The 22,487-nt window shown below is 41.0% G+C and overlaps 1 protein-coding gene across 1 annotated transcript in view; it reads left to right on the top strand.

The window, feature by feature from the left end:
* Positions 1-16,472: 16,472 nt before the first annotated feature.
* The window catches only part of SCAF8 (SR-related CTD associated factor 8), a gene marked incomplete at its 5' end in the record, with an annotated part of 87,773 nt that continues 81,758 nt past the window's right edge, over positions 16,473-22,487 (top strand). Inside the window, 5 exon segments of the mRNA XM_080805713.1 lie at positions 16,473-16,565; positions 16,571-16,684; positions 16,686-16,832; positions 16,834-16,924; positions 16,927-16,979. Of these exon segments, the coding sequence (XP_080661839.1) occupies positions 16,473-16,565; positions 16,571-16,684; positions 16,686-16,832; positions 16,834-16,924; positions 16,927-16,979 (498 nt within the window).

Here is a 22,487-nt window from a genome sequence, read left to right as displayed (position 1 = left end):
AGTCTACATAGCTTCCTATTTCTCAAAGAAAACAGGAGCCTTTCTGCAGCAGCCAGCCACCACATTTACCCATCAAACTGCATCTCAACTTGGAGGCTCTGCATGTTCTCCTGTTACTGTGGATGAGCTATTTGTGCTCCTAGCAAAGGTCAACCCTGGAGGGCCTTTGAACTTGCCACTCCCTCTGTCTGGAGCATGACTCCCTCCTTTAGCTTGTTGGGGTCTATACTAAAATATCAGTAAGTCTCTCTGTTCAAAATAGCAACCTCTACCCCCACCTTCTAGCCTCCTTCCCTGCTTTATTTAGCACTTATCATCAAATAACATATCATATATCTAGCTTGTTTATGTTGGTTATTATCTATCTTTCCACAGAAGACTCAACTTCAGAAAGATGTCAGTTCTCCCCAATTCATCTGTAGATTAGTAGGATACCAATAAAAATACCTAGGGATATGTATGGTAGTAGGCAAGTGGATTCTAAAGTTTCATATGGGAAAAGAATCAAGGAATGATAGACAGGAAATCCCTGAAATAAAAGAAAAAGGAGGAACCAACCATACCATGGAATAAAATATGTTATAAAAGGCTAAAATATTAAAACCATAGTAGGCATTTTAATGAACAAAATATGGAAAAGAATAGTGCAATATATGAGAACTTCACATACAAGAAAGATTGGTTCTCAAATCATTGGGAAAACCATGAACTTTTCAGTGAATGATTTGGGACAATTTAGTGGCCATCTGGGAAAGAAATGACGTCAACTCCAAAGCAATATGTAAATTTAATGAGAATCCCTAAAAGCAATTTTTATGGTAACCACTATGAAGTATGTTTCTAAATTCCAAATAGGAAATTAGATGAGTTAGAATTGCCAAGAAATTTGGAAAAGTAAGACTATTAATTAGGGGAACTGACATTATCAGATATTAAAACAATATAAATCTATGGTAACTAAAAATTATGACACATGAAGACAAGCGTATCTGCATTCATGTTCATCCCTTCCAAGAAACTAATGTATTCTCTACTCATGTTTGTTGAAGATAAAATACAATGTTCAATTGAGTAAAGTAACATCTTTAAATTACCTTCTGCCTTATAACTTAATCATTCTTTATTTTATTAATGGAATTCGAGTTTCCATTAATATAAATAATATATAAATAAACAAATTTTAAAATAATACTTTATCAAGTTGAAAATTATATTCTACCTTCAACAAATGTATGTATATAAGTATGTATGTATATATACAGAAACATAGTATCATACATATAATAAAGTTTAAACAAAGTATACATACATATACACACTAGATACACTAGTATCAACATGGATGAAATGCACAAGCATTATATTAATGAAAACTTGAAAAGTGTATTATCGTACTTTTATGAAGTTCAAAACTTTTCAAAATAAAAAACAAATTGTATAGGTATGTGTACATATTTAACAAATCTGTAGAAAAAAGCAAGAGAATAAATACACATTTCATGTGGTAGTTACTTGGTGAATGAAGGGGGAGTGTTTGGGATGAAGTGTGACAGGTTCGGGGCTAGGGATAAACAGGAAGTGGGTGGCAGGATACATTAACAGCAGGTCTGAGACTACTATCCTTAGAAAAATCTGCTTGCAAGTTTAGACCTTGGCTGGTGTCTGGGAGCTTGGGTTTCATCTTGGGAGAGGTCCCACCATTGCCTGATAAGAGTGGCTCACTGCGCCTAACTGCAAACAATGTGATTTATACCAAACACCTGCTTTTCTTTCACAAGCCGTAGAGCCTATGTGTCCAGCCTCCAGTAAAAACCCTGGGCTCTGAGTATCTAATGAGCTTCCCTGATAGGCAATATTTCATGATAGGCAACAACACGTGTTATCTCTTTGCTGGAAGAATTAAACACATCTCATGTGACTCCCCCAGGAGAGGATTCTTGGAAGCTTGAACCTGGTTTCCTTATGCCTTTTCCCTTTACTGATTTTGCTTTGTATCCTTTCATTGTAATAAATCGTACTGTGAATTTTACTAGGTTCTGAGTCCCTGAGTACCCTGGCTAATATCGAACCTTGAGTTCATTGGCCTTAGGAATTCCTTTCCAGAGTGGGTTGTATAGGTGTTCGTTTCTAAATTTCTATATCTTTCGTGTATTATTTAAATTATATGTATTTGCCAGTTCATCAAAAGGAAGAGGAAAGGAGAAATGAATAAGAGTTACCCAAATAAAGATGAGATACAACTGTGTAAAAGGTATACCAGTAAAATGAAATAGCATGGCGATGTCTAGCATCAAACCATAGAATATTCCATTCATGGAACTGAAACTATGGACAGGAGAATCAGAGGAAACAGTGAAACTGGAGAATTAATCAGGAGGAGCCATGGTTGTGATCCCTGTGGTCTTCATTACCCCCGATCCCATCTGCTTCCGTGTACTGCTCCTTCTTCTCTTAATTTTCCTCTAGGGCGCGCAGCAGGGATTGAGGCATGTGCTTATTTTTCTGTATGGATTGCCATTTTTTTTAATTACCCTTTATTGAAAAGACTATGAATTACCTTGTCGCCTTAGTTGAAAATTACTAACCTATATCAGTGTGCAAGTAGGTATGAATGTATTGCATGTATGTATTTATGCATTTGTGGATTTTCTTTCTTTCTTTTTTTTTTTTAATTTTATTTATTTACCTGACAGAGACACAGCGAGAGAGAGCACAAGCAGGAGGAGTGGGAGAGAGAGAAGCAGGCTTCCCGCCGAGCAGGGAGGCCGATGCAGGGCTCGATCCCAGGGATCATGACCTGAGTCGAAGGCAGATGCTCAACGACTGAGCCACTCAGGTGCCCCCATTTGTGGATTTTCTATTCTCCTTTTTTCATCTATGGGCTTATTGATACTCTACCACCACATTGTCCTCAAGTTGTAGTTTTATAATAATTTTTTAGATCAGTCAGTGTAAGTTCTCCTGATTTTGTTTTTTATTTTTTTAAGATTTTATTTATTTATTTATTTGACGGAGAGAGACACAGGAAGAGAGGGGGCACAAGCAGGGGGAGTGGGAGAGGGAGAAGCAGGCTCCCCGCTGAGCACAGATTCTGATGGCGATGAGGGGCTTGGTCCCCGGACCCTGGGATCATGACCTGAGCTGGAGGTGGACCCTTAATGACTAAGCCACCCAGGTGCCACTCTCCCGATGGTTTAAAATTATTTTAGGTATTCTAAATCTTTTTTATCTTCATAGAAAATGTGGAATCAGTCTGTACATTTTCAGGGAAATCTAACCTTTTAAAACTTGCATTGAAACTTCAACGCATTTTGAGAAGAATTGTCATCTTAACAATATTGAGTCTTCCTTCCCTGAAGGTACATATCATTTTTGTTTGGATTATAATTCAATAGTAGTTTGTTTTCTTCACACTGTGTCTGCTCTGGCCACTAGGAACTCTTTCATCTGGTTCTCGGGTTGCTTTGACTTACACATCAATGTCTGAGCACGTGTGCATGGGTGTGAATGTGCGGCACTTTCCAGGTCATCAGTAACGTTCCCCCACTCTGGCTGAGGGGAAATCGAATATCCCCCAGTTCGGAGAATTGTCCAGTTTTCAGCTCCTAAGTGCTTGCCTGCCTGCCTGCCTGCCTCTTTTCTTCCTTCCTTCCTTCCTTTCTTCCTTCCTTCCTTCCTCTCTCTCTCTTTCTTTCTTTTTAAGGTTTTTAGTTATTTATTTATTTGACAGAGAAAGAGAGACCGTGAGCACAAGCAGGGGGAGTGGCAGGCAAAGGGAGAGAGAGAAGCAGGCTCCCTGCCAAGCAGGGAGCCCTGTGCTGGGCTCCATTCCAGGACCCTGGGATCATGACCTGAGCGGAAGCTGACTCTGAACTGACTGAGCCACCAAGGTGCCCCCCTCCCCTCCAAGTGCTTTTCTTTGCCTGGCCTTGTGTTGTTTTACTCTGTGCATGTGTTGCTTTGTGTCTAGCCAAAACTTAAGGTGACCTCTCTGCCAATTTCTACAGTCCTTTCTTCACATAGATTACTCCTAACTGCATAATACGCTGTTCTGCAAATGCCACCATCTTCCTAAAACTCTGACCTCTGTCTCTTCAACTCAGCAAAATCTCCATGCTCAGTTCGAGTTTCCCTCCCTGAATTGTGGTCCTGAAAGAGCCACCAGCCAGAAAGTAGAGGTATTATTGGGAGAACTATTTTTTTTTTTTTAAAGATTTACATATCTATTTGAGAGAGAGAGAGAGAGGGAGCATATGCCTGCCTGAGCAGGGGGGAGGGGCAGAAGGAGAGGGAGAGGGGAAGCAGACTCCCTGCCGAGCAGGGAGTCCAATGAAGGGCTCCATCTCACCACCCCAAGATCATGACCTGAGCCAAAGCCAAGAGTTGGAAGCCCAATTGACTGAGACACCCTGGTACCCCAGGAGAACATTTTTAAGTCCTTCTGGGTCTGTTGTCCAATGTCTGAAAAACAGTTGTTCCACACACTTTGCACATTTTCTGGTGGTTAATATAAAAGATCAAGAGTGGCACCAGCATTTCATCTTAGCAAGAAGTTCAATATGCTTTATTGTTTTGGTTGTTACTTTGCATGGTATATATTTTTATAGTTCATTAGGGTTTTCTAATATAATTTCCATATATGGGAATATAGAAATGTCTTCAACTGTTATCAATTCCGTAATTTATCTCTGGATGTTTTTTAAGTTTTCTATATAGATAATAATGTCAATTAAAATAATATTTCTGCATTTTTCTTTTCAATTCTTGGAATTTTTGTTTTTTTCTTCTGCTGCGTTGGTTTGAGCTTTCAAGATAATGTAGAATAGAGTGGTAATAACTGAATCCATTCTTATCCCTGATTTTGAAAGGAGTGTTTGATATTTGCTATAGTTGTTTATTTTTTATTTGTCTATTGAGATATAAGTGACATATAACATTATTTTACCTTCAGGTGTACAACATAATGATTCAGTATTTGTATACTGTATATTTGTGAAATGATCACCACAATAAGTCTAGTTAACACTGGTTTTTTAGAGTCTGATTGAAATACAAGTTAAGGGAGACGGGAGTCCTGGATGACTCTGTCAGTTAAGCATCCAACTCTTGATTTTGGCTCAGATCACGATCTCAGGGTTGTGAGATAGTCTTGTGTGGGGCTCTGTGTTCAGTGGGGAGTTGGCTTGAGGATTTTCTCTCTCCCTCTCCCTCCCTCCACCTTGGCTCATGTGCGTGCATCTGTGTGTGCTCTCTCTCTCTCTCTAAAATAAACAAATAAGGCGAGGCTGGATGATTCAGTTGGTTAAGCATCTGCCTTTAGCTCAGGTCATGCTCGTGGGGTGCTGGGATCTAGTCCCACACGAGGCTCCCAGCTTAGCAAGGAGCCTGCTTCTTCCTCTCCCTCTGCCTGCTGCTCCCCCTGCTTGTGCTCTCTCTCTCTCTCTCTCTCTCTGTCAAATAAATAAATAAAATCCTAAATAACTAAATAAATCTTAAAAAAAAATACAAGTTAAGGAAATTGTCTTTTATACTTTGTGGATTGTTTTTATGGCAAATTGAAAAAAGGATCTCCTCCCAAATGTTGTATTTACTTCCTAATCTCTGACACTGGTGCCTACTGCTGTATACAATCCAAGAGTGAAAATTCGTTTAGATGGCAAAAGATGTGATTAAGGTAAGGACCTTGAGAGGAGTCTGTCCTGTTCAGGGTGGGCTCTAAGTACAGTTACATGGTTTCTTATAAGAGAGAGGCAGGGGAAGATTTCACACAGACGCGGGGGATGGCTGCGAGAAGACAGGGACAGAGACCGGAGGGGCACGGCTGCCCGTCAGGGAACTCTGACAGAAGCTGGGAGAGGACAGGAACAGATTCTCCCTTACTGCCTTCAAGGTGGTCCTGGCTCTGCAAGTCCTTGATTTTTTTTACATCTAGCCTTCAGAACGGTAAGAGAGTAAGTTTCTGTTGTTCTAAGCCACCAACTTTGTGGTAGATTGTTATAGCAGCAACAGGAAATTCATATTGTTTCTATTTTTTAAAATGATGCTAAATACTGTCAGATGTGTTTTCGTATTTCCTGAAGTAATCATATACTTTTTCTCTTTTAATCTCTTAATATCTGGATTATATTAATGAATTTTTAAATTTTAAAGTAACCCTACATTCCTTTTTATTTTTTTTTAACATTTTATTTATTTATTTGACACAGAGAGAGAGAGAGAGAGAGAGAGCACAAGTAGGGGGAGCAGCAGGCAGAGGGAGAGGGAGAAGCAGGCTTCTTGCAGAGCAGGGAGCACAATGTGGGGCTGGATCCCAGGACCCTGGGATCTTGACCTGAACCAAAGGCAGAAGCTGAATGACTGAGCCACCCAGGCGCCCCAAAGGAACCCTACATTCCTGAGACAAACCCAGCTTGTTCCTGATGTGTTATGTATGTTTCATCCGCCCTTCCTGCTGACTCGCATTCATGGTATATTATTTCCTTGTGACTTGAACTATTTTTGACTGAGTGATACTTATTTTGGGAGGCGGAATAATGTCCCCACCCAATGGATATATAACTGCATCTGCATGGATATATAACCTTCTGTGCCCAAAGGGACTTTACAGATATAGTTAAGTTAAGGGTCTGGAGAGAGGGAGATTATCCCGTCATGGGATCACTGGAGGCCTTAGCAGTGAGGGAAGGGAGGGGGCAGGAGACGCAAGGGAAAGTGGCCCAAGGGAAGCAGCATCAATGGTTTGACGTGAGAAGGACTGGGCTTGTCCTTGCTGGCTTTGGAGATGGAAGAAGGACCCACCAGCCAGAGAATGGAGGCAGCATCTAGAAGCTGGAGAAGTGTGAGGAAACGGACCTGCCCTGAGAGTCTCCTGCCAAAAGAAATACAGCTCTGCTGACATCTTGATTTTAGCCCAAGGGGACCCATTGTCAACTCCTGACTCTCGGAACTATAAGGTAATAAATTTGTGTTGTTTTAAGCCACTAAGTCTGTAGTAACTTGTCACAGCAGCAATGGAAAATGAATACTCTCATTATCCTTGAGAATTTACTTGTAGGATCTCCTTAAAGCCTGAGATGAAGGAGCAATCTTCTAGAGAGAAATCGTATTTGATTCTCCTAGTTGTCTAGGGGCACAGTTAGCCCAGGGGTACTTAGGGGCTGCAGGGAGTGGACTCTTGAAGTACAAATCCTTGTAAAGGCTAAGACGTGTGTGCTTTTTACTGTTTCCCTGCTTCTTGCTCTGTTAGACACGGACAATTTTCTCATAGTCCCCTGGGGTGAGGAGGAGAAGTGAGGTTACTTCAATCTCCCCCTAATCCTGGCTCCCCATAACCCTTTGGGGGTCCACCTTAATGTGAAGACTTCCCTACCTGGGTGGCCCTAGGCTTTGACTTCTGTCCCCTTACCCCAGGAGGTTGTCAAAACCCAAAGTTCAAGTTTGCCAGGAAAGCAGATGCCCTCAAAGCAAAAGCCATTTCAGGGTCCTCTCTGGTTCTCACTTTATTTATGTTTTGCCTGTTTTCAGTGCTTTAAAGCTTCTTTTATTATTATTTTTTCTTTCAGACAGTATTCGTTGTGATTTTCAATCATGGGACTGGTCTGAATCATCTAGTAATAATCTAAACTTCATGTTGGTCTGATCCTGCTGTCTTGTGTTTCTGTTGGCTCCCACTCTTGATGCTTTGTTTTCCTGTTTTGTTTATTTGTTCAATTATAATTTTATTTTCAACAGACCTTTATTTGTCAAACTTCTTGTTGGTTAGGTTGAAGTCGCTTACCTCCAGAAAGAATTTGCAGTTACTTTCTCCATTGCCTGGGAGAATGTCACCCTAGAACCAACTTGAAATAATTTGCTTGAAGTTTTGTACATCATCTGGGTATTATGAATTGGACCACAAACATGCATGAAGTCTGACATATGGCTATAAATTCTCAGGGAAGATTTTCCCTCTCCTCCCTCTGCGCCAGTGTTGATCCAGGCAAATTTCCCTGCAACTCCCTCCTCCCTCACTCCACCCCCCATCTTTGGAAAAGTTTGTGTTTCTTTGTGTTTTTTCCTCTCTTTACATCTTCAGCCACTTCACTGATGATGTTGCCCTTGATATTTAGAGTTATTCAAGGTTCTCTTATAAGACTCCATAATGTGGTCATCTGATGTCCTGTGTACATATCTTGTATAGCCACCAAAGTCAAAGCTTAGTAAAATCAGGGACTGGCATTTCAGTGCTATCTTATTTCTTGGCATTCCTTTTTCTACTTGTTTTGGCTTCTGAGGACTGCTTACTCTATATCAACTGCCTTACTTTATATCATCTCAGCAATGCAGTTGCAAAGAAAATTTAAATATTTTAACCATCATTAGTAGCTGTTATGCAACAAAAATGTTTAGGGAATCTGGTCTGCCATTCTACTGAAATTCATCGTTTTAAAGTGTCAACTGCTGAAGGAATTTAAGGGGCTGAAGGGCAAAGGGGCTAAGGCTGGAGTTCCTTAACTATGCACCAATGTGTCCTGCCTCCAGGAAACCCTCCCTGACTCCACAGTTAAGATTACATTTTAATCCATTTAAATTCAAAATGGATTAAAAACTTGAATGTAAGACCTGAAACTGTCAAATTCCTAGAAGAAAACAGACAATGGTCTTAACAATATTTTTTTTTGCGCCAGTGTCCTCAAGCAAGGGCAACAAAAGCTAAAATAAACAAATGAGATTACATTAAACTAAAAAGCTTTGGCACAGCGAAGGAAACCATCAACAAAACAAAAAGGCAACCCACATGGAAGAAGATACTTGGGAATCATTTGATAAAAGGTTAATATTGAAAATGTGTAAGGAATTTATACAACTTAATTAAAAAAAAACAAGTAATTTAATTTAAAAATGGGCAGAGGACTTGAATAGGCATTTTTCCAAAGAAGACATATAGCTGGCCAACAAACACATGAGAAGAAGCACAATATCATTAATCATCGAGGAAATGCGAATCAAAACCACAGTGAGATAACCCCTCACACTGGTCAGATTGGTTACTATCAAAAAGACAACAAATAAGAAGTGTTGGTGAAGATGTGGAGAAGAAGGAAGCCTCGTGCTCTGTTGGTGCAGCCACTATGAAAGACAGTATGGAGCTTCCTCAAAAAAGCTAAGAAAGAATTACCGTATGATCTAGGAATTCCACTTCTGGGTATATGTCCAAAGGAAATAAGATCACCGTCTAGAAGAAATATCTGTACTGCTATGTTCTTTACAGAATTAGTCACAGGAGCCAAGATCGGGAAAAAAACCTAAGTGTTGCCAAAATGGATGAATAAGATGATACATATATATGATTTATCATAATGAAATTTTATTCAGCCATGAGAAAGAAGGAAATCTTGCCCTTTTTAACAACATGGATGAACCTAGAGGACATTATGTTAAGTGAAATGAGCCAGGCATAGAAAGATAGATATGGCATGATCTCACTTACATGTGGAATCTAAAAGAAAGTTGAACTCATAGCAGGGGCACCTGACTGGCTCAGTTGGAGGGGTGTGCAACTCTTGATCTTGGGGTCATGAGCTCAAGCCCCATTGGGGTGTAGAGATTACTTAAATAAATCAAACGTTATAAATAAATAAATAAAAGATAGTTGACCTCATAGTACAGAGAGAATGGTGGTTTCCAGAAACTGGGGAGCAAGGGGGTATAGGTATTAATCAAAGGGAATAAACTTTCAGTTATGAGAGGAATAAGTTCTAGAGGTCTAAGTACAGCATGATGAGTACAGTTAACAATACTATAAAGTATACTTGAAATTTGCTAAGAGGGGCGCCTGGCTGGCTCGGTCAGAAGAGCATGTGATTCTCAGTCTCAGGGTTATGAGTTCAAATCCAATGTTGGGTGTAGAGATTACTTAAACAAACAAACTTAAAAAAAAAAAGAAAGAAATTTGCTAAGGGAGCAAATCTCAAATGTTCTTGCCACACACACACAAAAGTGGTAACTATGTGAGATAATGGATATTTTCCTTAGCTTGATTGTGGTAATCATTTCACAATGTATGCATATATCTAAACATCACATTTTATTACTTAAGTATATACAACTTTTCTTTGTCAATTGTGCCTCAGTAAAGCTGGCAGAGGGAAATACTCTAATCTCCAAATGCAGTCACATTCTGAAGTACTTTAGCATTTGGACTTCCACTTATACATTTTGGGAGACACAATTTGCCCCATAGCATTACTCAAAGCTGGTTAAAAACAAAAACAAAACAAAACAAAACAAAAACCAAAAAAATCACCAAAAACTACCTTGAGGACTTTCACATTGAGATTAAATCCATACAAATTAAGACATAATGGATAAAGATAGGTCTTCAGAAAATCATGATTCAGCTAGTCTTACTATAGGCATTAAATTCAGCCAAGAGATGTCAGCCTAAAAACAAAAGAGATACTGTACTATTCAGTATTGTCTAGGGGGAAGGAACACTAAAGCTTGGGTATATGTTGTGGGGAGGGATATAAAAGTTCTCCTAACTAAAGTTCCTTTTTACCATTTAATAATTCAAAACAACCTTCAGATTATTAGTTTCCCAGTTATCTTGATACAAAAAACTTTGTCTTGAATAGTAGACAGGGGAATTTCAGTCACTGAAAAGTGATATAGTAAATTAACAGACTTGTATTCTGGGGGTATATATCAGTCTCCCATATGTTTGGTTATTTTTATTTATTTTTATTTTTTAAGTAAGCTCTGTGCCCAGTGTGGGGCTTGAACTCACAACGCTGAGATCAAGAGTTGCATGGTCTTTGACTGAGCCAGCCAGGCCCCCATTTGATTATTTTTAATTTGCCTACGAGGCATGGAACTACTCTAGACATACTTACTTACTAATCTGCCAACATATGAGGAACACAATGATCACAATTTATTGTAACCTTGTGAGGCCAGTCATCATTGTGCCCTCTTATAACAGGTGTTTGTAGCAGAAAGTTAGCCAAAGTCTAGAGATATAAGAATATGCCTTTTGGGCAATTTAACCTCTTTTATCACAACCTGAGCCTTCTCTCACTCTGTAACAGCAAAATAATTTGGTGATCTCCTCAGTGATCTGAAATGAACAGAAATTTGTGTAATCAGCACAAACTCTATCATTTCAAAGCAGTGAAATAAAACTTTAAGGCAGGCAAAACAGCCCCTTCTCATAGGCAACTTGTAGCAGTACTCATTTGGAAAGTCTGGGGGAACAAGTGGGGTTGTGTCTGTAGGCTGGGCAAATAACTTGGATCAGGAGTGTGTGTAAGGAAGTAAGGAAAGGTTCATTGTGAAGGGGAAGACAGAAATCTGCTGGCTTATTCATTATGGGGGTGGGGGGTGCAAATGCTGAGCTTAAATCAATTATTTTGATTATGGAGCCTAGACATTTAGAAATTTCTCTTGATCTTTGACTCCCAGCACTACTATTTATTTGTACTACTACTAATGATGATGTCTTCTGTTTTACCTTTAGCCATTTAAAGAAATACTTCTTTAACAGAAAATAGAACGCACCTACCAAATTCAAAATTCTTACTTAATTTAAGCTAGTAAAAGCAAAATGTTTACATTGTATCTTCAGTATCTAATGATTCTCTTAGGGAATAATACTTGGGTTCAGTATCAAGTTTGGTGAATTATAGTGTGCCCATTTAAAGAAGTGAGACGGGCACCTGGGTGGTGCAGTCTGTTGGACGCCTGACTCTTGATTTTGGCTCAGCTCGTGATCTTGGGGTCATGGCATCCTTCCTGCATGGGGCTCCGTGTTCTGTGAGGGGTCTGCTTGAGATTCTCTCTCCCTGTCCCTCTGCCCCTCCCCTTCCATATGTACGCACATATAATAAATAATACTATGGAAGAAGGGACTCGAAATAAGTAAATCTTTTTTAAAAAATTTATTTATTTGACAGACAGGAATCACAGAGAGAGAGAGAGAGAGGAGGAAGCAGAACCCCTGCTGAGCAGAGAGAACCAGACGTGGGGCTCCTTCCCGGTACCCTGGGATCATGACCTGAGCCGAAGGCAGGGTCTTAACCCACTGAACCACCCAGATACCCCAAAATAAATAAATCTTAAAAAAATAAAAAATAATATTTAAAAATACTGACTTACTGAAAAGAGGCAAAATTCTTATTAAAACAATCCACAGGGGTGCCTGCCTGGATAACCTGATAAAGCATGTGACTCTTGATCTCAGGGCTGTTGAATTCAAGCCCAATGTTGGGTGTAGAGATTACTTAAAAGTAAAATCTTAAAAAAAAAAAAAACCACTCACAATCCTGTTGTACTAATATGTTTTTCGAATACAATTTTTCACTTTTTGTATATAAACTTTAAGAGCTAAAATATATTAACAGTTTATCTTACTCCTGTGTACTTAATAATCTCTCAAATGCATTTCCCATATTTCTAGTCTTATTCTAACCATTAAAAAAATTGTTGTGATTATATATACCTGACATAAAATTTACCAATCTATTTTAAATGTACATTTCTGTGGCATTAAGAACATTCATACTGTTGTGAAACTACCATCACCTTTCATCTTCAGATGTTTTCATCTTCCCCAAATGAGCTCTATACTCATTAAACATTAACTCTCCCCATTCCTACCCTCTCCTGGCAACTGCCATCTGCTTGCTGTCTCCATGAATCCAACTATTCTAGGTATCTTATGGAATGGAATCATGTATTTGTCTTTTTGTGTCTGGTTTATTTCATTAGCATAATGTCTTCAAGGTTCATGCATGTTGTGGTATGTGTCAATTTCCTCCCGTTTTATTTATTTATTTATTTTTTAAAAGATTTTATTTACTTATTTGACAAATGGAGATCACAGAGAGGCAGGCAGAGAAAGAGGAGGAAGCAGGCTCCCTGCCGAGTAGAAAGCCTGATGCGGGGCTCCATCCCAGGGATCATGACCTGAGCCAAAGGCAGAGGCCTTAACCCACTGAGCCACCCAAGCACCCCAATTTCCTCCCATTTTAAAGGTGAATAATATTCCATTATATGTGAATATACCACATTTTATTTATCCTTTCATCAGTCAATGGATACTTGGGTAATTGCCACATTTTCGTTACTGTGAATGGTGCTGCTATGAAATGGGCATACAAATATCTGCTCAAGTCCTTTCTTTCAGTTCTTTTGGACATATACCCTGAAATAAAATTGCTAGATCATATGGTAATTCTGTGTTTAATTTTTGAGAAACCACTGTACCATTTCCCACAGCCTAATAATTTTTATTGGCTGTATAATATTCCATTTGTGTCTTTGCCCTAATTTCCTAAACCATTCTAGAATGTTCCCTAAAGATGCTCAAGTTTTCTTTTTTTTTTCCTCCACTGGATGGAACTTAGTTTGAGGTTAGACAATGCTGCAGGTTTTTGCCCCAGTTTAAAGAAACTCATATACATACATTGTTACTTTTGCTGGCTAATAATCAACTTGATTTTTGGTTAGTATCACCTCACAATTACTTCCCAATATCTAAGAAGTGACCTATCCACAGGAATAAGTCTGCTCTAGCTAGACCTCTGCTTTCCAATTGGGTTGTCACTAGCACATATTCAAACTTGAGTCAACGAGAGTGAAATAAAAATAAAAAATTCATTCCCTCTGTTGCACTAGCTGTATTTTGAGAACACAATAACCACACAAGTGCGACTGAATTGCGTAGCACAGATACAGGACATTTCCATGATCCCAGAAGGTTCTATGGTGAGTGCTGCTCCAGACTCTGTTTTTGATTCTGACCTTTAGGCTGTGGCTGAATTAGAGCTTATGAGCTATTTCCAGAAATGATTTAGTCCTAGAGGACAGGCCAATGATAACCACACTCAGAAGAGAATGTCATAAGCTCTAAAATATGAGTTTCATAATTTATAATTGGGCATATCTCTTCCAGGGAAAGGAATACTTCTGCATGCTATTTCCCATATAATTCTTCCTCAAAATATGAATTAGTGTTCTTCAGGGTTTTTTTGGTGATGGTCACCTAATTCAAGCTGGGTCAGTCAAATTCCTTTTCCTTCCCTTAGGAATTTGGAAGCAGGAAGGTGAAGTTTTCAGTCAAGTCTTCTAGGTATCCAGGATTAAAAAACCAGAGCACAAGTCAATCTCACTAGCAAAACAGAGTTGGATAAAGCAACAGAAAGAAAACTAAAACAGGTAAGCAGAGATTAGTCTGCCTTTCAGGCTTTCTGTACTCTGGTTTCTTAGGCCCATTGGCATTCTTGACTTTGGAATCGAATAAAACCTACCCGCATCCTAATAGTGAATTCTTGTATGCATAAGCTAGCTTGAATTGGTTTGGTATATTGGGAATTGGAATTCTAACTAATATACATACATACATATATTATAGATACGGGTATTGACATTTTCACATTGTGGTATGTGTGGTTGTTCATAAACTTTGTACTTAGTCATTGTACTGGGCCTCCAGACTCCTTGCAGCCCCCCTGACCTATCTCTACTTTTCCTCTTGCTTTACTGCCTTCTCATCTTGAGGGCTTAGGCTGTCCTCTTTGTCTCTCTCTCTCTTTTTCCCCTTTTCCCCCTCTTTTTTCCTTCCCTTGATCAAAGAGTGCCATCTGCTATCTTTCTGGGTGTGGAAATTTTATAAAATCAAGTCATGTAACATATTAACAACTGATTCTTCAGCTTGTATTGCATTTTACTCTCTCAGGCCTAAATGATTCGGCCAACATTCATTAATGAGTGACTGAAAAAATAATCCCTGACAGGCCAAAGCAGTGAATGTTGAGCTTTAGAATCTGGCATGAATCGTACTGAGTGGGGTGCTTATGCAAGTGATGGCATGCTCCTTTAGATGGACTAATTGGAGGAGACCGCTTGAGGGAGGACAGGATGAAGAGTCGGTCAAGAAAAGAACACAAGCATCAGCATCCCAGAAGGAAGGGGCACATACAAGTGTTCTAAGTGCGAAAACCCTTTGTGTTGCCAACAGAAAGGCCAGTGTGACAGGAAGGAAAAGAGTAAAGCAGAGTACGGTGAGTCGTGGTAGACAGGGCCTTCAGGCCCTAGTAAGAGGTTATGACATTATCTGAGCAATGGGAAAATCCTAAAGGGATTTAAATCATCTGACTTGTGTCTTAAAAAAAAAAAAGAAAGAAAAAAGTCCCTCTGGCTAGTCTGGAGAATGAATTAAAGAAGACAAGTAGGAGACGGTGAGGAGGCTACAGCAATTCTTGGCCAGAGATCATAACAGCTTGGCCTATGAGGATTGGAGGCCAATGGTGATGGCGAACTTAGTGACCACATTTGAGATTTTGAAGGTGGAAATATAAGCTCTTCTTGATGAAGAAGTTATTCTTTTTAAGTCAGCCCTTATATTAAAGTTGTTAATGAAGTAGACTGGACCCTAAGAAGTCAAGAAGGGCCTGCCTTTCTCAGTGTCATAAGCTCGGGGCTCAGTTTTTACCAAAGTACCTTGGGTCCAACAATCCCCCAGCGTAAAATTCTGCCATTTTCCTCCCTTCCCTTTGAGTGAACCGCTGAAAGACAACTCTCAGCAAGAGGACAGCGGCCTTTGCGGCTCAGGGGTACACCCTAACTTTTAACTTCAATTAACGTTTGCTTTTAATTTGGTTATTGGTTATTTTACATGGCACGAAGCGGGAGAAGGCATTTTGCGAGCAGCATCTCTTATTTCATCTAGGAATACTGTATTCACCGTCTTAACTCTAAATAATCCAGGGCAAAATTCCTCCAGAAAAATTCATCTTCCATTAAACATGAGTTCCCTTTCACCTATCCCAATCTTGTGCGCCTGGGACTCGATTCCCGCCGCACAGACAAATGCACTCATTGTCTGCGCACCAGTCCCCCCGGATTTTATGCAGCGTGCATTTCCTGCTCTGAGCTGCTGGCTGGCTGTGTGCGTGCTTCTCCCGTCCCCCTGCCCCCACCCGGATCCGAAGCTTTTGTTTCTCATCCAGACGCTATTAACATGCATGGACACATCGTTCCTAAATAGATGAATGACTAGGAACTTTTCTTTCGGCTCTTAACCTTTAGGCCACTGTCCAGCAAAGTTCTGAAAGGCAAATGAACGCAACAGCTCACGTAAAGGGACCAATCTACTTGGAAACAACGGAAACGTGGGCATTATTTCCCAAACTTGTCGCGTTACGGGGACACTTAGGCATTCCTCAGAGTGACGCTTTGGAGGGGCTTTCAAGGGCGGGCCGCAGCGCTCCACGCGGCCGCAGCGCACGCTCCCGCGTCTGCAAGGCGCGGGGAGGGGGCCAGGCGCGGGCTGCCCCGGGCCGAGCGGAGCGGGACCTCCGGGCGGCGACGCTCTGGCCCGCGCTCGCTCGATGGTTTCCGCGCGGTCCCGCGCGGTCCAGTCACCAGGGGGCGCGCTGGCCGGCGCCGCGGATCTCCGAGCTGCGCGGCCCGACTAGCGTCCGCCATATTGGATGCCGCAGCCGCTGCTGCCAGCGCTTCCTCCTCCGTCTTCGCTGTGCGCTGCTGGTTCCTGCGGCCCGAGCGGCGGGGAGGTGAAACAGGAGTCTAACGAAGGAAGAAGAAGGAGGGGGTGGAGAGTGTAGGGGACGGGGCTAGAGGGTGGAGGACCGAGACCGAGCGGGGCGGAGAAGAGAAGGCGCCGCGGCCCAGCCCCTCCCCCGCCCGCTGCCGACCCGCCCCGGCAGCGCCTGTGTTCCCCAGACCGGCGCTCCGCCCGCCCTAGCGGCCATGCCGGGGCCTCGCTGCCCCTGAGGGAGTCCTTCCCTGCCAGTGCTTGCCCTTCCACTCCCGTCCCGGGTCGCAGCGGCCGGGTCTCCCGCCGGCGCCCCTCCTCGCGGCCGTGCCGCCGCCCCCGTCTCGCTCTCCCCACCCAGTGCAGTGGCCGCCGCCTCTTCCGCCGCCGGGCTCGGGGCCTCCGCACCGACAACATGGAGGCTGTGAAAACCTTCAATAGCGAGGTTGGTATTGCAGTCTAGCCTCCCCTCCTACCCACGTCTCCCACCCGGACTGAGGCCCGCGCGAGCAGGGTGGGTGCGGGCCTGCAGGGCTTCCCAGGGTGGGGCGAGAGGCGGCCTAGCTGTGTCGGGGGGAGGGGGAGGGGTGTTTCTCTGCCCCGCGCCCCTCCCCCGGGTCCGAGGGGAGGACTGGGGGGAGGGCCGCCCCGGGGCGGAGGGAGGTTCCGGTGTCTCCAGCGCCCTGTTGAGTGGCTGAGGGTTTGGAGGGAAGGCCCCTTTGGGCCCTCCCCCGGAGGCTCCTGGCAGGTCTCTGGGGGTCAGTTCCGCCGAGGCCTGGCCCGCCCACCTCTTTCCTGGGCCTGCGGGATTTTAACTGCTCACCGGACATCACTGCACAGACCTCTCCTTGGTCCTTAATGAGGCAGGGACCGATGGGGGTAGAAAGGAAGGGAACCTACAGGGGTGATGGTCTGTGGTCACGTTGTACGTACTGTTTGTATTTGAGACACTGTTGGCTAGGTAACGTGCCAACGAGGGACCTAATGCTAAGAGAATGGCTGAGTGGGAGGCAAGGTTTCTCTGCGGTTTATTATACCTTACTTCACCCTTCTCTCATCATCGGGACATAAAGACACAAATGGAAGGAAAGGGGTCTGTGCTTCGAGAGGGGAAGATGCTGGGGAAGCATTTCCCACGGGCTCATTCATATGTAAAATCTAACACTAGAAAAGAAGCAGGTGTCCAGTTTTCACTACTTAACTGAATTTACTAGTCTGAAAGGAGACAGGTTTTGATAAAGTATGTTAGTTTTTTTAAAACTCTGACTTAAGTAGATCGTAGTGCAGACATCAAACATAACAAGTACCTGTCTACACAACCAGAATTATCTTTATCTGTATGCCTTGGAAAAAAAATTATTAATGTGATATTAACTAAAGTCGCAATTTTATGAACTTTTGGTGTGAAGTGCTCTTACTGATCGATAGTATGATTAACAAAATCTTAAATACTCACCTCTTAAAATACCAGACATACTGCTGTGATGATCCGAACAGGACAATACTTCTAGAAGCTGTTTCACAATTTTGTTTCTTTTATGTCTTCTTTCCTTTTTTTAAAGAATTGGCATTTGGGAAGCTTAGCAGAGGGCTAAAAGTTAGATAACATTCGTATGAGTTGGACTTTCCATATTAGAGTACATAGTAGTGACACAGTTACATAAAAGCAAACACTTTGTAAAGGGTTTTCTTTTCTGGTATTGGATTTTCTTTCTCTTTTTTAACCCTTTCTTGATATATAGTGCAATAGACTTGGGAAATTTTTTTTCATTTTATTTATGAATTTGTAGCTGATAATTAGAAATTTTGGTTCTCCCAACAATACTTGATGGTGCTTAAATTCTAGAAGAAAACGTTTTTAACAGTACTGTATGTTCCAGTTCATTGTTAATAGTTTCACAACTGCAGGAAAGAAATAGCTCTGTGTAGCCTTTTATTTACTACATGTAGTGGTACAGCACTATAGAATGTTAAACTTTTAAAAATTTTATATAAAAATATTCTTTCTCTTATTTCCATTGCAGTTCTTTGATTTTACACCCCCCCACCACCCTTTTTTTTTTTTTAAATTTATTAATTTTTTTAGTAATCTCTGTACCCACCGTGGGCCTGGAACTCATGACCTGGAGATCAGGAGTTGCATGCTCTTCCTAATGAGCCAGCCAGGTGCTCCTACCCCACACTTTTTTTTTTTTTTTTTTTTTTTTTTTAAGATTTTTGCTTATTTATTGGACAGAGATCACAAGTAGGCAGAGAGGCAGGCAGAGAGAGAGAGAGAGAGAAGGATGCAGGCTTCCCGCTGAGCAGAGAGCCCGATGCGGGGCTCGATCCCAGGACCCTGGGATCATGACCTGAGCTGAAGGCAGAGGCTCTAAACCATTGAGCCCCCCGGGCGCCCCACCCCACACCTTTTAATTGTCTCTCCTGTTTGTCTAGGCGGTTCCCAATAAGTATCCTCCCTCAATCCCAGCACCCCCGCCCCCCCCCAACTCCTGCCATGAAATTCTGAATAGGATTTCCCATGTGGTGGATAGGAAAAAGGTGTTCCTACACTGTGGTTGTCACAATAGAGCACAGTGGAGTAGAAATGATATATTGGTTTTCCTTTCAGTATTTCCATTAAGAATAGGAGGTGTGACATCTACATGGCTAGCTAGATATTTCACCTCTTTTCACATCTAACCTTTACAGGAATTTGAGATTGGCAGTAGCAGTCCCATTTTAGTGTAGGTAGCTCTCTCTTCTTTGTCCCTATGGATTTCAGAGAACTTAGAAAATCTTGTAACACCTTTATTTATTAACATGCTCAAATTTCATCATGTTTGAATGTGGAATTAGCTTAATAATAGTAGCAATATAGTCACAGAGTTGGGGAAAGGTATTATATTCAAAGAAGATTCAGAAGAATATACTTTTTGTTTTAAACATAAAATACATAAATTTTTCCCCTGATTTTGAATATAGTTTCTGTGAATGTAATGCTTGCTGATATACAAATGTTGTTGCAAGTAAGCATATATTAGGGACTAATTCAGTAATGAATATTTTCCATTAAATCATGTATTGCAAAGTGCAAAAATAAAGGAATTTTGAGTTAGAATATTAGGAACAATTAGAATGTTTACTTAGAGTGAATTTGGCTTTTAAAGGCCTATTTAAAATATGAAATGCTTAAGTTTTATGGCTTGCTAATTCTCAGGTTTTTAAAGACCATCCCTGTTTCTAGCATTGGTTTGAAAATAGGAACATGCCAGAGATATTAATGTTAAGGATATAGTTGTTATTTTTTAAGATTTTATTTTAAAGTTATCTTAACACCCAACGGATCGGGAGTTGCATGCTCTACCAACTGAGCAGGCCAGGCACCCTAAGTTAAGAATATAGATTTTTAATTTGCAAAGCACGGTTGAGTTTCAGTTTGAAAATCCATGACCTTATGTAGGATATTTATGAGTCATGGTCAACATATGCAGCTGCCCCACTCCCACCTATCATAATCTCAAAGATGACTACGGCCTTTCCTTCCCTGTATTCAAAGTCATTGTCAGAAGATCCTTTATGTGATAAATTCCTCTTACCATGAGTTCAATGAGATTGAGGTCTGAGAATTGGTATTTAAGTGCCCACTGTGCTAGTTTTGTGAGAAAGGCATAATTTACAGTTAAGCATCATCATTGTGATGAGTTAATCCCATGAGTAATAATGTCAGGTCTGAAATGATGAAAGAAGATTTGTCCAAATTGGAATATAAGACTCCCTAAATTGGAATATAAGACTCCCTAAGAGTCTATGCTTGACCTGAGCAGTTAACTCTAAAAATAATTACCATTACAAGTGCCATAGTTGTTGCTGCTTTAAGATGGTGGCACATCCTTGTTATGTTCTCACTTCAGTAAAAAGGGTCTCATATTGGTCTGCTTAAATTATGTTTTTAGGACCCCAGGTGAATGCAGCAGTATTATGTGAGCCAAATATCTGTGCTCTGTCCTTAAGAATGCCACTGTATGGTGGTCATTATGGTAAGGGTATTGTTTTTGTTTTTGAAAAGAGGGAAAAGAATAGCAATGTATGACTCTTTCCTTAGAAAATTATAATTTAGGGGCACCTGGATGGCTCAGTGGGTTAAAGCCGCTGCCTTCAGCTCAGGTCATGATCCCAGCGTCCTGGGATCTAGCCCCGCACCCCGCACCGGGCTCTCTGCTCAGCAGGGAGCCTGCTTCCTCCCTTCTCTCTCTGCCTGCCTCTCTGCCTACTTGTGATCTGTCTGTCAAATAAATAAATACAATCTTTAAAAAAAAAAGAAAATTATAATTTAATTGGAGGGGGCACTTTGATAGTATATGAACTCTTGACACATGGAGAATGGAAGACTGTTATGCATTGGTTATGCTTAGGCAAAGTAACTGGAGGAGATGAATTTTACATGCATATTGGATTCTTTTAATTTTTAAGGACTGTAAAAAATAGTGTCAGTACCATTACTATACCTCAACAAATTAACACTTTCAAATAATCAAACAGATAATCAAATATTAGTGATCAGGTTTCTCCCCCCACCCCCACCAAGTTCTTTGTATAACTTGTGGCATTACTATGTCCCCCACCCCCCCCAATCATGATCCATTTCTCTTGCTGCTCAGAAAAGGCAGAGTGGGTAGCTAAAGGATCAGATATGTAGGTTGTGAGATGTGTCAGGAAGATTATCACAATTTAAATTTTGGATTTACCTTGGTTCATAAATTCTGAGATGATTCTAGTACCTTTTATCATCTTTAGATGCCTAAATTCTTAGGGTGTGGTTTGGGCGGGGGGGTTGTCCTTAGGACTTCTCAGTTAGTCAGATAGCTTAGTCTTTAAACTGTTCCAGGATGCAGACTTTCCAAAGTCACTTTAACACCCAGGACATTTTCCTCCCATGTCTTGCTTCACGTCAAAAGTGAAATCCCATCTCTTCTTTACTCCATTTCCACTTTTGTTTCCAGAGTGTATATTTGTCTAACTACAGGGCTTTTTATAATCTTCCCAAAAGTATCTTGTACTAGACATGGGATGGTGAACAGTAGACAAGGTAGAGGGCATAATAAAAGTCTGTGAAATTTGTTTTTTATTTGTATGTTTTCCTTTTGTTTCTGGTTCAAGAAAGGGATTTTATGTGAAGCAGCTATAAAACATTGCATTTTTGTTTGTTTGTTTCATTTTCACCGATCAGAATCTGTCTCCTTTTCCTTTCCTTAGTCTTTCCTGTTTTAACTTTCTGGTGGGTGTTTTGGTTAATTGTATCCATCAAACTATCTTTTTTTGTTTCTACCTTGTGAAACTCCCTTAAAGATAAAGCATACTTAGTGTGTTGTAAAGGAAGGAACCCTTCACTAACCCCTCCCTGTGCCAGTGATTAAGGTGAGAATTTCTCAACTTCAGTACTATTGATATTTTGGTCTGGATAATTGTTTGCTGTGAGGAGCTGTCCTGTGCATTATATGATGTTTAGCAGTAATCCTGGCCTCTACCCACAAGGTGCCACTATTGTGACAACCAGAAATGTCTTCAGACTATCAGATGTCCTGTGGGGAACAAAATAGACCTTGGTTTAGAATCACCGATTTAGTTCCCATTACACGGTCTTAAAAAAAAATTGTACTTTCTCTTCTAGTGATTACTGGAAGTAATATACTAATAGTCTTTCCCACCAGACTGTTAGTTTCATGAGGATAGTGACTATATCTTTTCATTGCTTCATATCCTCAGTACAAAGCTCAGTACCTTAATATATACTATGAGTCAAATAAAGATTTCCTTTTTTTTTTAAGATTTTATTTATTTATTTGACAGACAGAAATTAAAAGTAGGCAGAGAGGCAGAGGGGGAAGCAGGCTCCCTGCTGAGCAGAGAGCCTGATGCGGGGCTCGATCCCAGGACCCTGAGATCGTGACCTGAGCTGAAGGCAGAGACTTAA

This window comes from Martes martes, assembly GCF_963455335.1.
Source record: "Martes martes genome assembly, chromosome: 6".
Taxonomy (NCBI): domain Eukaryota; kingdom Metazoa; phylum Chordata; class Mammalia; order Carnivora; family Mustelidae; genus Martes; species Martes martes.
The sequence above is the reverse complement of the archived record's forward strand: the minus strand, read 5'-3'. Positions and strand labels throughout refer to the sequence as shown.